We start from the raw sequence: 17,845 nt of genomic DNA, 5'->3' as shown, positions 1-17,845 counted from the left end.
CTCTCCCCCCCCCCCCCCCTCACTTCCTTTTTTTTATTTTTTTTGTTTCTCCTATTGAAGGAAGCAGTTTCCATGTTTCACACAGCAGGTCCTTACAGAGCATTGTAATGAGGTTTGGTTCTGTAAGTTTTCAAATGATGGCACTAAACTAGCAACCGGATCAAAAGACACAACTGTTATAATATGGCAGGTTGATCCAGTAAGTATTAATGTCACATTGCTTTATTGCTTTTTAAACCTATTTTGTTAAAACTTGTTGCTTAGCAGAATAGAAAGGCTTCAGTTTCATTTGTTTCCTTCACACCACAATTGTAAACTCTGAGGGGCATATACTTGTTTAAAATATTTTACTGAATGCAGATCATTTTAAGGGTGGCTCATACTGTAGATTGTCCCTGGTGATTTTTCCTCTGTCTGTATTAAATCTTTTTATTTATGTATGACCATATCAAAGAACACTGAATTATTTTATTTACTTTTTATACGGATTGGTAGAACACTAGGCCAGTGTGGGACCTGCTGTATGAATGTCATGGGAAGTGTGTGTTTATCTCCTGTGTAAGTAGGATTGCCTAACTGGCCAATCTTGCTTGCTTTTTTATTTTAATCTTCTAACACAGTCCCCACCGAGGATGACTGTAACTATTCTTACAAGCTCATGTTGTGCAGTGGTCCATCCTCATAAGATGCTCCATGTCTGCACTGCATGATGTCCCTGAGTCTTGCTGCCTCTTTTGCTATAATTCTGGTCAATCTGGGATCACCTTGTTTTGAGTTGTCAAGTAACCTCTTTAAACAAACACACACAAGCAGAAAGGAATGTTAATTGCCACCTGGAGCTACCATTCTAGATTCAAAGATACACCGCACATCCCAATCTGCCTTTTTTATATTTCTATTGTGTTAGAACTGGTCCTACAACTTGTCAGTATATTCCTCTATAGTTTTACTTGGACTCATTAGTCAGGACTGGTTAGTTGACATGCTCTTCTTAGGAATACAGATAATATTTCTGCTTTATGGCTGAATTTTAAAATAGTGATTTTGTTAATATTTGGAATATATTTACGATATTTCTTGGACCAGGTTTTTAGAAACCTTTCTATGGAATTTGCTCCACTTTTGAAACTGTGCCTCAGAATTGCTTTTTGTATGTTGCCCATGTGTAAATATTTACTTTTTAAGAACCCAGACTGCTATGCTATATCTTCAGATTTTATAATTTCATATTTTAGTTTTTTACCTGTGTGCAATAAAGTATTTTAGCATTAAAGGCAAGCTAACAAAGTAAATTATTCCTATGTTTGAAACCTTGTATAAACGATGAGATTAAAAGAAGTAACCAGATCACGTTTTAGTGAGTTTGCCTACTGCTCCAGGCAAACTCCTCCCACACCAGGAATAGACTCTTACCACTTAAACCCTGGCCCAGTTATTTGTGTGGCTGAGGGAGTGGCTCCAAAACCAGGAGACCGCACCATATCCACTACAGTATAATGAGCTATGTTTGAAGTGTCCCTCAGTGTTCCCTACTGCACTACATTAGACAAGTGTGAATATATTTATATTGAAATCTGCTCTTTTTTGTTTTCTTTCTTTCCTTCCACACTGTATTTTAACTGCATTTGCCAGGTGCTCCAGCAGATGGCAGCCATAGCTTCCAGTTGCACCAGCAAGAATAATGGATCATGATTTTAAAGTGTGCATCAATATGATAAATAATACACGTTATAAGTATGTTGATTAGTTAAATATTTTCTGTCAAGCAATTTTGTGTAAAACAAAGTAATGGTCTCTAACCTCCTCCCTCCCCTTTCCCAGGACACATACCAGCTTAAGTTACTTAAGACGTTAGAGGGGCATGCATATGGGGTTTCGTACCTTGCCTGGAGCCCAGATGACAATTACCTCGTTGCATGTGGCCCAGATGATTGCTCAGAGCTCTGGCTGTGGAATGTACAAGTAAGCATTTTAATGGTGACTTAGTCTCACTGAAACAACTGTATGTAGAAAGACTTGTAGCAGACTTGTCTGCTGTACAGTGGGCTCCTAGCTAATTTCATTCCTGACATGGTCTTGGGGTAGCCACCCAACCTTTGTAGGATTGCAACAATAGTATTATGTAATGAGCTATGCCACTATTCTTGTGACTTATTGACTAAATACCACAAACCCCTAATCCACTTCAGCAAATACTTTATAAATGTACTGATTTCAAGAATCTACCATAACTTCTTTACCAATGGTTTTTACTATGCTGTGCTCAACAATACAAACCAATGTGTTCGCTTGTTATAAATATGGTGGGTTCATTAAAGGTCTGTTAATGCTGTATGTATCTACTTTTTTATTTTATTTTTCCCTCTCTTTCCAGACAGGCGAGTTGAGGACAAAAATGAGTCAGTCTCATGAAGACAGTTTAACCAGCGTGGCTTGGAACCCAGACGGCAAACGCTTTGTTACAGGAGGACAGCGAGGGCAGTTTTACCAGTGTGTAAGTCTTTAATTATGTGGACATGTTAATTGTTGCATCCTACAGCTTGTTTAAAGGGACACACCAAGTACCAAAACTGTTGTAGTAATTAGGCTGCCAGGAGTGCCCTCTTTACCGCCCTCCCCCCCTCGTGTATGTAGTCAAACTATTTTACTTTTTACCGCAACCTGCCTCTCTGCAACCCAGGAGCTCTATGACTGAGCAAAGCCTGTTGGTGCAGGGCATAGCTCATTAGCTGTCATTCTCAGCTAGCCCTGTACGGAGAGTTTAGTGTAAGCACCTAGGTGCTTCTAAGCCTTCAAATAGGAGGAGGAGAGGCGGGAAGCTGGGCCCAGCAGACCCTAGATAAGTCAAATGGTTTGACTACTTACATTGAGGTTGTGGGATGGGGAGAGGACCAGGTTAATACTGGCACCATAACTACTTCACAAGCTATAGTAGTTCTATTTGGAGTGTTCTTTTTAATGTGAATGTTTCGTGCACATTTCTGTTTTTCTTTCTCTTCAATGTAGGATTTAGATGGAAATCTACTAGACTCCTGGGAAGGTGTAAGAGTGCAGTGCCTGTGGTGCTTAAGCGATGGAAAGACTGTCTTAGCTTCAGACACTCACCAGCGAATTCGAGGCTATAATTTCGAGGACCTTACAGATAGAAATATGTGAGTTAAACCTTGGGAAGCAATGTGATTATCTATCCCAGGCTGTAAGGGATACTTTATGCTCCATAGCAGCTGTACGTTAGTGTAGTAATTATGGTCCCTAGAGGCTATGAGTAATATTCCTATGGCTTTTGGCAAAAAAAAAGAACCTGTGATTGGACTGTTTCACCGACTCTGAGCACATGTTGGCAATCTGAGTTGCTAAATACAGGGGGGTTGGCGAGAGGACAAAATGAAATGGGAGCAATAGATGGAGAAAGGGAGAGGCAAGCAATGCTATACCTGCAAGAAAAAGATTAATATGCTGGTCAGCGAGCACTTTGCGCTGTAGACTAGCGTAAAGTATGCAGAGTTAAAATTTGGCTACCAACTGATGTTTGGGCTACCTAATTGATAGGTGTCGAGGGGAGGGGGGTGCAGCTATCCCTCATCTCTCCATTAAAAGAACTCTGGCAGTGTTTCAAACTGAAACATTGCACATTCAGGTTCCCCACCACCATGACTACTTCAAATCGCTAAAGTGGTCATGGTGTTTGGAGTAACACTTTAAGGACTGAAGCTGGCTCTGTTTGACCTATGTGCTACAATCAAAGGAGACGTAAAGAGGGGTATTATTTTTTGCATTTGAAGTATTAGGTTACTTAGAAAAGTTTGACAAATGTATTTTTTTGTCTCAAAGAAATGTGCTGAATTTAAGATTTTATATATCTTTTTTTTCATCTATACTTTAGAGTGCAAGAAGACCATCCTATAATGTCATTCACAATATCAAGGAATGGAAGACTAGCTTTGTTAAACGTAGCAACTCAGGTAAAGTCTCATTAGATGCATTAAATCCTGTATGTCTTTTTATAAATTGGATTCTATTTTAGTTATGCTGTATATTTGTTTTTAAATCTATTTCATTATTACTATGTTGGTTTCTCTTTTCAAGGGTGTTCATTTATGGGACTTGCAAGATAGAGTTTTAGTGAGAAAATATCAAGGCGTAACTCAAGGCTTTTACACAATACATTCGTGTTTTGGAGGTCATAATGAAGACTTCATCGCTAGTGGAAGTGAAGGTAATGGAAGATTTAATTGCTCATTACAATGGGTGTCAAAAAGTTCTGATACCTCAGATTTCACCAAACTGCTAGCAGGACAGTGGAGGAACTGGGAACATCAAACATACGTGTTGTGTATTGTTTCAGCTCATGAGTGTCTTTTTAAGCAAAATGTAAAGGAATGTGATGTTTGCTTTGTATATCCACTATTGTAGTTTACGGTGACTTGTGGTATTTCTGGTTGTTGTTTTTTTTTTAAGTTTAATTACTGCCTGTTTAAAAATGTTGTTGTCCCCTTCTCCGTCCCAACACAGACCATAAAGTGTATGTTTGGCACAAACGCAGTGAGTTGCCCATTGCAGAGCTGACCGGGCACACACGCACTGTAAACTGTGTGAGTTGGAACCCTCAGATTCCCTCTCTGATGGCCAGCGCGTCTGACGACGGTACTGTTAGAATATGGGGACCAGCACCTTATGTAGACAACCAGGAGTTTGAAGGTAATGTCCTAACCTGTGCTGTTTAGAAAACCTTTTACAAATTTCTGCAGGGTCACACTGTCCCCTTTTCACAAAGCAACTTCCGGACGAGGTACTCTGCTTGGCTAATGAGAGAACAGTGTGCACTGAGCAGCTGACATCAATCCACCTCACAGCCAACTGCTCTCCTTTCCCATTTGCATGGCTATCAATTGATCTCTCATTGACCGAGCTACACTGCTCACCTTCCAGTCAGGAGTACAATATGTGAAAAGGGGAGAAGTGACTGTGGTTGGAGTTATGTAGCAGAAAGCTATTGTATATCTATTAATTATTATTTTTTTGTGAGAAAATAACTGCGTTGTTATATGGCCAAAAATGAATCTGATGCACTTGTTGTGTTATTGCTCAGTGTTTCTTTTTACAAGCAAGGTGTGACACTATCTATGTGATATTAAAGGCACCATCCCCTGCCATAGTAAAAAAGCAGCTTTTTTTTTTTCTATCTAAAAACCACTTGCAAAAGCTGCAGATCTCCACTACCAATACTTGCTGTGGTTGTCCAATGCAGCTCAATTTGAAGACTTTGCAAGGCAGCTGCTCTGGGCAATTGCTGCCTCTTGAGCTAACCAACCAGGAAGTAACACAACCTGTTGTCTGCTTGAAAACAGGATGGGTTGTCTGATTAAGGTATAAAGCACTTCAGCAACCTGAGTTGCTTTAGGGGTCTGCAGTGTTCCTTTTAGTGACCATACTCCCCGTAAAGCTAAACAGATTTTACAGAGCCATGATTGTAAAACTAAAAATAAACTCTGCTGGATATTACATTGTGGACAGTCATGTAACTGTCCGTAAATGCATGAGACATCGTAAGAAATAAAATTCAGCAGTGCAGTCTGTACCAGCTATTTTGGATGTGAATATTTTCACACTAGTGATGAATAGACTGAGTGCATACATAATCTTACTACACAGATGCTTTTAAGTTACATTTTAAAATACATAGTTAATGAATAAAATATTGCCTCCAGTATGTCAAATAAAATCGCTACACCCAAAATAAAAACCGGTAAGGGACTATTAAGAATAAAGTACAGATTCCAATATGGGATGTTCCTTTAAAAAACTGTTTTGCAACTCACTTGTCTGGTTACACTCCAGAACATGTATCTCATGTTGGGGAGAAGTTATTCATTATACTTGGGAAAAGGGCTAACTGATGACTAAATTAAGGTGTTTGCAAATATTTGCAGCTCTGCTGTTTCAGCTTAAATTTATTTTGTATTATCATCTGATTACCACACTTCCAGTTCAGTGAATAAAGCATATGCCGGTTGAAATAAGTGTATATATTTTCTTGCATTTGGAGTAAAACACAGTTAATTTCATTATCAGCTAGGACTCTGCCCATTTATTTATTTTTTGCAGGGGAGGTGGGATTGTCGGACGACATTAATGTCTGACATGGCAATCAGACTATTAGGACAATGTCTTCACACTATATAATTAAGCATACGTTACAACTTGGCAAATCATTAAATTGCACATGTATGTGTGTATATAATTTATTGTAGACTTTGTGCAACTGTGATGTCAATGTGGTTTAAGTAAGTTAAAAATTCTCTCTCTTTCTCTCTTTCTCTCTCTCTCTCTCACATGTTCTTACAATTCTGTTCTAGAGGAATGCAGTAGCATGGATAGTTGATGGCGATTGTGGCGCAGACGACTTCTCTAACTTAATATTAGTCGTATTTTTTAAATGGCTTGGGATTGGTGCAAACAAACAAGATTGATAGCTGGACAGACGCTTGCTGAAGGAAAACACAAAAAAACAAATTCAAGTCTGATGCCCTTCTTGGGCCAAACATCTGCCACCCTGCTTCATAGTACCCAGCTCAGATGAAGCACGTCGTTAGAATGTTTTTGGACACCGTGTCTCCCCCCATCGGTTGTGAAGAACTGTGCTATATTCAGGCTATCCATTGAACTCAGTATATTTTCCCTTCTGCCTCTTTGTCTGGCAGAATGCCATCCTTGTTGCTCTTCTGTGTAATGACGTTTAAATGCTTGTTTGGAAAAAAAAAAATTATTTAACAGTTTAGAAGGCTTGATAGAGTGCTTTAGTCAGAGTATCCGTTTAATAGGGAAGTACTTCCTTTCTCTTGTTTCACACACAAAAAACTCTCCGCCTTATTTAGCCTGAGATCTTTCCAGCTTGGTTCATGGATAGTAGCCTTATGGTTTTGGTTTTTGTTTTTATTTTATTTTTTTTTGCAGAGAACAGCAGATCCGGTTCCAAGCAGTAAAACGATGTTCAGGTCAAGCAAAATATCACATTTGACAATGATAATTAAAACAAAAAACACAAAAAAAAGTTTTTGTACTTTTCAAAAGATATTACAAACCCACAAGTGTGTTATACCCCTGTAATGGGTTTAACAGCACAATTTTTTTTAAATAAATTAAGTATTTATAGGACTATATTGACTTCATTTGTATAAGTTTAAAATTCAAACCAGCTATTGTATCTACTATTTACACACCACAAGAGGCATTTGTCTTGTGAACCAGCCTCGTTGCACAGACAGTCCTTGCAGGGAGGAAATGGGAATTTATTTTATTATTATTTTTAATGGATTTCCTTTGTAGATGTCAATTTCTTTAGCTGCTGATTTCGAGTAAATTGCGCCAAGCTGAGGCACAAATTTTAATATCTGGCTAAAAGGTTTTCCTTAAGCCCACTTAAAAGATGTGGTTGAATGCATGATCTAAAATCCATGCTTTAGTTTAGTGATGGCAGGAATTGATTAGACGCATATAGTCCATAACCTGGCCTAAATGTGATAGACCAGCAGTCAAAACTATTTCTTTCCAAATGTTGGAATGTGTAGTTTTACTTTTGCCTTCCAACTGTCTACTTAAACCACAATTCCTTGCTCTACAGCTTCTGGCTTTTAAATGCTTACTCTCCATTTATGTATAAATATAATATATATTTTTCGGGGTTCTGTTATACTTTTTTTTTTTTTTTCGTACACCTCATATACCATACAGTATCACTACGCCTACAGTACTTGTAGCATGATACACACAATGGGATGTCATACTGATCACAGCTGCTAGCGCTAAAATTGACTCACACATTTTGCGCTACATTGTAGGAACTCTAAATGCCCTGCTTACGAAAACAGTCTGACCTTTACTCCCATTTTGTCACAAATGTCACTTGAGGTTGTTTTGCACAAGTTATGCTTTAATCTCCATCTGTTGATGGCTGCACACCCCTGTCTTAGAAACAAAGCACTTCATTTAAAATAAACATATGGTGATTATCACTTATTGTACCCTAACATGTAGGTTCCCATTGTTACACATGGATTTTTTAATTTTATTCAAAGGCAAGTAGATTGTGAATGTGCATTAATCGTGGTCATCTGGGGGATTACATGATGATCAGATAATGTTTAAGTGGTTTGGTGTTCTTGGTTTTGGTGGTGTTCTCAAAATGTAGATTGTAAATTGGAAATGAAAAAAAATGTATAAAGATGGATTATGGCTCTTTAACAGTACAATAGAGAAAAGGAATTGTGGTCATATCCCTCACTATTCTAGTCCTGCAGTCAACATTCTAGTTAGGTGATGGCCAGTGACTGGCTAAGCATCATGGCAAATGTAACCTTTCACCATTTGCATTGCCAAGGTTTCCCACTGCCTGTCGAGTCCTTTAAGATTCCATTAAAGGTTGTTATGGTATATTGAGGGCTTTAAAGTAACACCCATATAACCTGTTGCATAACTCGTAGACTCTTCAGTTATCACAGAATAGTTTTTTAGTCTTTTCTTTTATATGTATACTTATAAAATCACCTTCTCTTACATCCCATTATTTTTCATATAATCTCTGGTTTATAAATGTTTTGTGTTGCTGTTAGTGGGTCATATTTAATGGATTCTGGGAGGGCTAGGCAGGTGATATTAAATTCACTCTTGTGGGTTACCAGGACTGACACACAGTTTGTATTAAATATCATATCCAATCTATGCAATGCCCAAGGCAGCTTTGTCCTATTTCCAGGGGCTTTGCTCTGGGACGGATCCTAAAGCTCACCTATTTGCCAACCTGCTGCATATGTGCTCTACCAATTAAACCGTGCGTTGTCTTGAGCTGACAATAGACTTGCGAAAAAGATTGGTTGTAAAACATCTTCTCCTACCTTTAAAACTATTGTAAACTGGCTCTTGTGAAATACTTGTAGCAAGTTGGATGCCTGCTTTAACCCGTCCCCGTTTGGCGTATCAAGCACATGGTATCATGGAAGTGCAGACGCTATTTCGAGTAGTGAGTTCCTGAGTGTACAAAGTGCAAACCATTGCCTTAAATGCTAAACTTCTAAGATTTGTACTAACCTTTTTATTTATACAGCCTGATTTATTTTTTTTTTTTTTTTGCTACTTATCGCCTAAAAATAAATTGTCAAAATAAACATAGAAACCCTTGATCCTGTTATAAAGATAAAACTGGCTTTATTTTCTAATTAACGGGCTGCCCATAATTTCACAATTTAGTAGGGCTGTTTTACCTGATCTGTATTACAGCATCCTGCTGTCCTGAGATCACTAGTTCAGGTAAGTAGTTTACAGATTTCTCATTCCAGGTGTTATTGGACTCTAATGTCCTGGCTTTATATGTACAAATGGAAATTCTAGATTATAAAGTCTGAAAATGAAGCCTTTGGTTTTATTTTCCTGATCCAGTAGCTAGCTAATAAGGCTTTGCCTTTAGTAGACCTCACTTCTTTTCCAAAACCCCATATTTAGTTTGTGTTGAATACTGAATACCTCTAAAAATGGCTGAAATAGTTACATCAATATTGCCAGAGAGTCGTGCAATGTGTTTATTTGGTATCTTTATGCCAAAAGTTTGTATCCCTGAAAACAAAATTTTGGTACATGTCCTTAACCAGTGAAAGTAGGGTCTTGTTCTACTGCTGCACTAGACAATGGCTCTTGTGTCTTAGACGTCCCCAGCTCAGCGACTTCTTACTCATGACCATTCTGCTATTCACTATTACTCCATCCCTTTTATATATCGCCTCCTCCCCTTCCCGGCATGGTAAGTACTCAAGAACAGTATGTGTTGTACGATTATTGTGCTTTGTTTTGCGTTAGGATGTGTTGTTCAAACCTACACAATCTCAGCCACTCCCTTTGTTTTGTTTTTATAGGGAGAGTATGGGGAATATGAAGAGATTTCTGTATCTGCATTTTTTCTAAAGCATGAGAACCTATCACAAGGCTTATCCAGTATTCACTGGAAAGTTAAATTTGTTTTGTTTGCCTACGATTTCTCTCCTTTGCCAGTCATTGGTTACTTAATCCAGGACTAATGTTCCTTCAAAAGTAATGATTGATACTGCTTTTAGAAGCCGTTTTACTTTCCCATCAGGTAACATCAAATTACTAGGTTCGTCAGTCACTTTCTATTGCTTCTGTAATTTGCCAAAAAAAAAATAACAACTAAACCTTTACCTTGTCCCAGGTAATGTGGATTAAGTGACACGAGTGGTTAAAGGCTTCTGTGCGCATTAGCAAAAAAGTCAATGGAACCACCTGCATTTGGCACGTCATGTGATTCTGAGCCATGTTTAAAGTCTCCACAGGAACTCCAGTATATTTTTATAAACGTAAATTTCCACGTGACACCATCCTTTTTTATTTTTTTTTTTTCCCCCTTATTTAGTGTAAGTCATTACTAAACGTGATTTTAGAGCATTAATCCTAGCAGATGCAGAAACCCTTAATGGCATCTCAGAAAAAAATAGAAAAAATATATTTAAGGGGTTGGGTTGAGTATAGACCCACAAAGCATGTGTGTTACGAACCAAGCTGTAGGGATCAAAAAATCCATTTTTATTGATCTCAAGATTTTTTTAAATTGTCGAGATTTGTATGGAGTTGTGGTGGAACTAGTTAAACAATTAGAGCTTTTGGTATGTAATGACTATTTGCTATGGACTGATATTAAATGTTTCAAAAGATTGCGTTCTTAAATTTTTCTGGGTTTTTTTTTTCTTTGTTTCTTTTGAGCTATTATTACACAGTTTCAGTTTCTTTGTATATCACATTAAAGTATAACGCTGGGTCTTCAATATTTATTTTTCACTGTTTTACTAAATATTTAGGGAACACCCTAACTTTTTTTTTTGTTTAATAAATGTGTAGTGTTTTTAAACTTTTTTTTTTTTTTTTTTTTTTTTTTTTTTTTATACATATATACTTTAAAAAAATCTTTTAATAGGTTTTTTTGTTTTGGTTTTTTATTATTATTAATTGACCATGTCAGTGCACGGCACTCAACAAAATCGTTTGTATTCCCTTTCTTTAAAGTCAATAAACAGAATGAATAACTGGATTGAACCTTTTTAGTTTTTTTTCCTTAGTCCTAGGCTTTTTGCCAAATAGATATAAATATTATCACACCCAAATACACACACTGTCTCATGGAGTACAATCTAGATAAAGTTGCGTAGCCGACTTAGTCTAAACAAAGTTTTTAAAAAAACTAAAAACTCACTGACCCCTGGAACGTGAGCTCCAAGTGACCATAACACCCTTTACAATAACTTTTATGCTAGTTATCTCGTATGCAGCTTCTGAAATAAGTAGTTGACTCACCTTTATTCCAGCTCTGCACAATTCTACCGACGCTGGCTCTGCATCCTTGGCTGACATTTTAAGAATTGATGATCTCAGCCAATTCAATTCTGACCTCTCAGCCAAAGAGGTGGGAGGGGGAGTGGAGCCAAATGCCCCACTGACCAATCAGCATCTTTATGGGCAAAGTTCAGATGAATGTTAGTGTTGCACATTGAGCAGCACTGACCGAGGAAGCACCTCTAGTGGCTGACTTGGTGACTGCCACTGGAGGTGTCTCTAGGGATTAAGCTGTAGTTCTAGTGACTAGTGTCCCTTTAAAAAAAAAAAACAAAAAAAAAAACTGCATGATGTTTCATGTTTTCAATGAGTTAACTTATTTTAGAAGTTTATATTGCCTGCTCTGTAAATTGAACTCTAATCTCACACACACAGTGGCTCCTGCAGGGTCTAGCAGGCTAAAAACTGCAGGAGATAATACATTATAAATTAAATATACTAATAATAAAGGAAGTTTAAATATTAGATCTTCCTTTACAGGAAGTGTTTAGGGAGGTTGTGTAAGTAACATGAGTTGTGACTAGGGCTGTATAAACAAAGGGATTTATCTCCTAAATGGCAGAGAACTGAGCAGTGAGATCAGAGGGGCATGATATCTTAATTAAGCATTTTTGATGTATATATAAGGTTTTAGTGCCTATAATGTCCCTTTAAAGGAAAACCCCAAGCAACTACTACAGTCTGAGTCTCCAGGAGGCAATCCCCATAAAGATGTTAAACCCATCTAATACAGCTTGGCGACATAAGTGTCACACCGCCACTACCTCCGCATTCTCCAGCAGAACAAGATATCTATAGAATAAGTTTCAACCAAAGGACCTGGGGTGATGCGGTTGACTTAAGGATGTGCGCACGCATTATGAGACGGGGCCTGCTGAGCGGACTGAAAGGCGGCTGTATGTAACTGCGTGGTAGTGGTGGTGGTGTCCTCGGAAGAGGAGACAACGGCGTTGAAAATCTGATGGCAAGCTGAAACACTATACAGCACTTATAGAGATCCCATATTATGAGATGGAAAAATAAAAAGAGCAACAAAAATAGAACGAGGTGTCTTTACTGATGGGAGAAAATGCCACAGATCTCCAGCTAAACAGCGTCTACTAAAATGAGGGCCTCCTAAATGATTTTCAAGCAGCTTCAATATACTCTTTAAAAGACAAAAAGGATAAAGTAAACTATCTACTTAACAAAGATTTAACGAATACTAAAGGGTGGTGGAGATTAACAACCATTGTGAAAGAAATCGAAGTAAGAAATAAAGGATATAATTGCCACTGCAAAAAGAAAAGACACAAAAGGGATAATAAACAAGAGAAAGGTGTATCATAGTGATGTCGCGAACATAAAATTTTCGGTTCGCGAACGGTGAACACAAATGTTCGCGAACCGTCATAGACTTCAATAGGCAGGCGAATTTTAAAACCCACACGGACTCTTTCTGGCCACAATAGTGATGGAAAAGTTGTTTCAAGGGGACTAAGACCTGGACTGTGGCATGCCGGAGGGGGATCCATGGCAAAACTACATAGTTGATGCAGAGTCTGGTTTTAATCCAGAAAGGGCATAAATCACCGAACATTCCTAAATTGTTTGGAATAACGTGCTTTAAAACATCAGGTAAGATGTTGTATCGATCAGGTAGTGTAAGGGTTACGCCCGCTTCACAGTGACAGACCAAACTCCCCGTTTAACGCACCGCAAACATCCCATTTGAACAACCGCACACTCCCCATTTGCACAAGGTTGGATACCAAGCTAGCCATGTCCCGTTCCTTGTCCTCACTGATGTCATTGAAGGTCTCTTCCTCCACCCAGCCACGTACAACACCAAGGGTCCCCGAAAGGTGACAACAAGCCCCCTGTATTTTTTTTATTTTATTTTTTTTTAAATGTACACTACTGTTACACCAGATATGAGTTGCACTGGTGTGACAATGTGCCCTGGCAGGCCCTGAAAAGCACACGTGTGAAGGAAACTGACTGCTATTATTTCAGTCAAATTTCTAGTTTTCTTTTTTTAATGTACACTACTGTTACACCAGTGATTGGCCCACGTCATGCCTATGCCCCCAAAATGTTCGTGTGTGGGGGTGCTGGAATGACGTGGGCCAATGGGAGCCTTGTAGCGGAGCGGCAGGGGTTAATCCAAGGGCTCTCCGCTGGTACTCAGGATTCATCATACAGAAGGCAGGACACACAGCATAATTCCCATTCCCAAGGACCACACAACACACAGCCTGGGAGTCAACTGGCAATTTTTATTCACGGCTCCAGGAGTTAACTGTCAACTGTCAACTTTTAAATGTTCTGCAATGCAGTAGTAGCAAGACATACACAAGGGAAAACCATCACAGTACGTATTGGAGACACAAAATATAAAACCAAACCTCTGAATACTCAGGGGACATGGCACTTAGTGGCGATGTCCCGCCACATATCTCCCCCTTGTCCACTCCCGGCAGCCCCAGCCTGACTCACACGGGTCAGCTGGCTGCTGCCCGGAGTGGACACAGTCTTTTAGTGCCATGTCCCTCTCCATGTCTTCCTCCATTAATTCTATTATATTACATTTACTGCCCCCCTCTCCAATAGTCCTTGTATTACACACAGTATCTTTGTATTACAAACTGTATCCCTGTATTACACACTGTATCCCTGTATTACACACTGTATCCCTGTATTACACTCAGTATCTCTGTATTACACACTGTATCCCTGTATTACACACTGTATCCCTGTATTACACACTGTATCCCTGTATTACACACAGTATCTCTGTATTACACACTGTATCCCTGTATTACACTCAGTATCTCTGTATTACACACTGTATCCCTGTATTACACACAGTATCCCTGTATTACACTCAGTATCTCTGTATTACACACTGTATCCCTGTATTACACTCAGTATCTCTGTATTACACACTGTATCCCTGTATTACACTCAGTATCCCTGTATTACACTCAGTATCTCTATATTACACTCAGTATCCCTGTATTACACTCAGTATCTCTATATTACACACAGTATCCCTGTATTACACACTGTATCCCTGTATTACTCAGTATCTCTGTATTACACACTGTATCCCTGTATTACACACAGTATCTCTATATTACACTCAGTATCCCTGTATTACACTCAGTATCTCTGTATTACACACTGTATCTCTGTATTACACTCAGTATCCCTGTATTACACACAGTATCCCTGTATTACACTCAGTATCTCTATATTACACTCAGTATCCCTGTATTACACTCAGAAACTATCACTCATGATAAAATGAGACCACAATCTAAGATATCGATGGGGACCTTCAAAATCAATAATGGTGTTCTGGAAAGACCTTTTAAAGATTTTTATCGACCCAAAAGAACTGGATAAAAGAATATATGAAGAAGTGGATTTTTCAACTATTCAGTAATAAAAGATGAAGGGATGGAGAAAGCGTAAGAAAGAGAAAATGTTTAAAGGGGAAAGAGAAGAAATATTTTTTTTTTTTTTTTTGCACAGAGGGTATAATCAGTAAATAGTGGAGGCACAGAAGAGTTTGGGTTGGACAGTTATAAAACACAAATTAGAAAAATGTATATATTACAGAGATTTGCAGTTAAATAAGAAAAGGTTAATGTCACTGAAAGACGTAAACCAATATATGGCACAGTTAAAATAAGCATGAAATTGATCATTTGAAAATCTGAAGATAAAGAAGTGTAACACTTGATAAAAGCATATAAACTGTATTTAGTATCACTGAGATAAATGAAAGGGTATGCCAGAGCTAAACTTAGAATGATATTGCAATAATTAGTGTATATTATTAGTGGTTATTTAGTATTAGAGGAATTTGTTTTGTTTCTGTAATTATCAATTTTTTTTTTTTTTTTTCTATCTTCCCTTTCCTAAAAAAAAAATAACTGAAAGAAAGAGAAACTAGATAAACTAATGGCAAATCGGGAAGAAGGGAAGGAGGGAGAGGGGAGAGGAAGAGAAACTGAAGGCCGGTAATAGCGATGTAGGTGCTTTATATAAAATGTTCTCTCTTCCCTTCTAAATGCTTTCTGTTCTTAACCCCCTTCCTCTAGAAGCATCCATATAATAAGATAATGTGTTTTTAAACAAATAATAGAAAATAGAAAAAAAGATGGTTGCCGGACTGTCAGCTCGTTGCAGTATCCCTGCTTGGAGATCCGTTAGACCAGTGGTTCCCAGAGTACCCCTTGGCAGTCCATCTCCATAATATTAGCAAAATGTTTGCAATGAACATAGCTGCTGTTATTTGAAATATATGCGTTTTTCTCTGCCCCAGGCTCTAACTGCTCTGTCATCTGCCCCAGATTTTCCCTGCTATTCCCTTTGCCCCAGGCTCTCCCTGAATTTCCCTCTGCCCCAGGCTTTCCCTGCATCTCCTCTGTTCCAGGCTCTCCCTGCTCGTGGCTCCTTCTGCATTTCCCTCTGCCCCAGGATCTCCCTGCTCTTCCCACTGCCCAAGGCTCTCACGGCTTCTCCTCTGCCTCAGGCTCTCCCTGCTTCTCCTCTGCCCCCAAGCTCTACCTGCTCTGCCCCAGGCTTTTCCTGCTCTTCCCTCTGCCCTAGGCTCTCCCCTCTGCCCAAGGCTCTTCCTGCATTTTCCTCTGCCTCAGGCTCTCCCTGCTTTTTTCTCTGTTCCAGGCTTTCCCTGAATATCCCTCTGCCTTCGGATCTCCCTGCTTCTCTTCTGCCCCAGGTTCTCCATGCTCTTCCCTCTGCCCCAGGCTCTCCCTACTTTTTCCTCTGTTCCAGGCTCTCCCTGCATTTCCTTCTGCCCCTGGATCTCCCTGTTTCTTTTCTGCCCCAGGTTCTTCCCTCTGCCCACGGCTCTCCCTGCTTTCCGCTCAGCCCCAGGCTCTTCCTGCTCTTCCCTCTGCCAAAGGCACCATACACACATGAACACTGACACTCATACAGATGCAGACACACCGATATAAACACTGACACGCATACAGTTGCACAGACACATTTAATGATACAGATACAGACACGCATATACAATCACTAACACATGCAGATACATACACACATGAAGATACTCATCTACATGTCAGTGATTGTATTTGTGTCTGTATCTGTGTGTTCAGTGTCTGTATATTTAAGTTTGTCAGTGTATGTATCTGTGTCTGTGCATCTACATGTGTGTCATGGTATATTTCAGTGTGTCTGTGTTTCAGGGTGTGTATCTGTATGTGTGTCAGGGTATGTATCTGTGTGTCAGACACACAAATACATACCCTGACACACATACAGATACACACCCTGAAACACAGATATATGCCTTGACACACAAGCAGATACACACTGACACACTTAAATATACACACTCTGCCACGCAGCTACACATATATACATACACCCTGACACCCATGCAGATACACAGAAAAACATGCTACAGATACATACTGACACACATGCAGATGCACAGAGATTCATACAGATACATACTCTGACACACCTGCAGATACACACACATATGCAGATGCACAGCAATACATACACTGACACACATGCAGATACACAGACACATATATACATACATACTCTGACATACTTAAGGATACATACCCTGACACACATGCAGAGACGAAGAAACATAGGGTATGTATCCTTAAGTGTGTCAGTGTATGAATCTCTGTGCATCTGCATGTTTGTATGTGTATCTGCAGATACACACACATGCATATACACACACACACATTGACACACTGACAAACATGCAGATACATACACACATATACTGATACACTTAAGGATACATACACTGACACACAGATACACACATTGTCACACATGCAGATACAAAGACACATAGATACATACACTGACACACTTAAGGATGCACACCCTGACACACTGACACACAGATACATATACTGACAAACATGCAGATACACTGACACACTTAAGGATACATACCCTGACACGCGTTCAGATACACTGACATACATCGTCTCGCACAGATACTTATCCTGACACACACACACCCTGACACACATAGATACATACAATGACACACTAAAGGATACACACCCTGACATACAGATACACACATTAACACACACTTGCAGATACACAGAGATACATACACTGTGCTGTGTGTGAGGGGTGTTCTGTGTGTGTGTGTGTGTGTTAGTGGTGCTTAGCCACCCCCCCCTCCCCCCCCCCCGCGCCCCATTGCTGTGTGGGTGCTGTGTGACAGGAATGATGTGTGTTGGTGCGGGGTGCTCTGTATTTGTGTGTGTGTGTGAGTGAGAGGTGCTGTATTAGGGGTTATGTGTTTGTGTGTCAGGGTATGTATATATGTGTCTGTGTATCTGCGTTTGTCAGTATAGGTATCTGTGGATCAGCGTATGTATCCTTAAATGTGTCAGTGTATGCACACCCAGACACACATGCATATACACCGAGACACACA

The 17,845-nt window shown here is 39.3% G+C and overlaps 1 protein-coding gene across 1 annotated transcript in view; it reads left to right on the top strand.

The window, feature by feature from the left end:
- WDR26 (WD repeat domain 26) overlaps positions 1 to 10,728 on the top strand; it is a 44,482-nt gene extending 33,754 nt beyond the window's left edge. Inside the window, exons 8-15 of the mRNA XM_063444051.1 lie at positions 61 to 199; positions 1,822 to 1,962; positions 2,375 to 2,494; positions 3,007 to 3,152; positions 3,884 to 3,962; positions 4,087 to 4,216; positions 4,513 to 4,698; positions 6,357 to 10,728. Of these exons, the coding sequence (XP_063300121.1) occupies positions 61 to 199; positions 1,822 to 1,962; positions 2,375 to 2,494; positions 3,007 to 3,152; positions 3,884 to 3,962; positions 4,087 to 4,216; positions 4,513 to 4,698; positions 6,357 to 6,382 (967 nt within the window). The 3' untranslated portion in view covers positions 6,383 to 10,728. The remainder of the gene's footprint in view (positions 1 to 60; positions 200 to 1,821; positions 1,963 to 2,374; positions 2,495 to 3,006; positions 3,153 to 3,883; positions 3,963 to 4,086; positions 4,217 to 4,512; positions 4,699 to 6,356) is intronic.
- Positions 10,729 to 17,845: the final 7,117 nt, after the last annotated feature.

Source organism: Pelobates fuscus, chromosome 2, assembly GCF_036172605.1.
Source record: "Pelobates fuscus isolate aPelFus1 chromosome 2, aPelFus1.pri, whole genome shotgun sequence".
NCBI classification, from domain to species: domain Eukaryota; kingdom Metazoa; phylum Chordata; class Amphibia; order Anura; family Pelobatidae; genus Pelobates; species Pelobates fuscus.
Note: the sequence above shows the minus strand (reverse complement) of the source record. Positions and strands in the feature narration are given on the sequence as shown.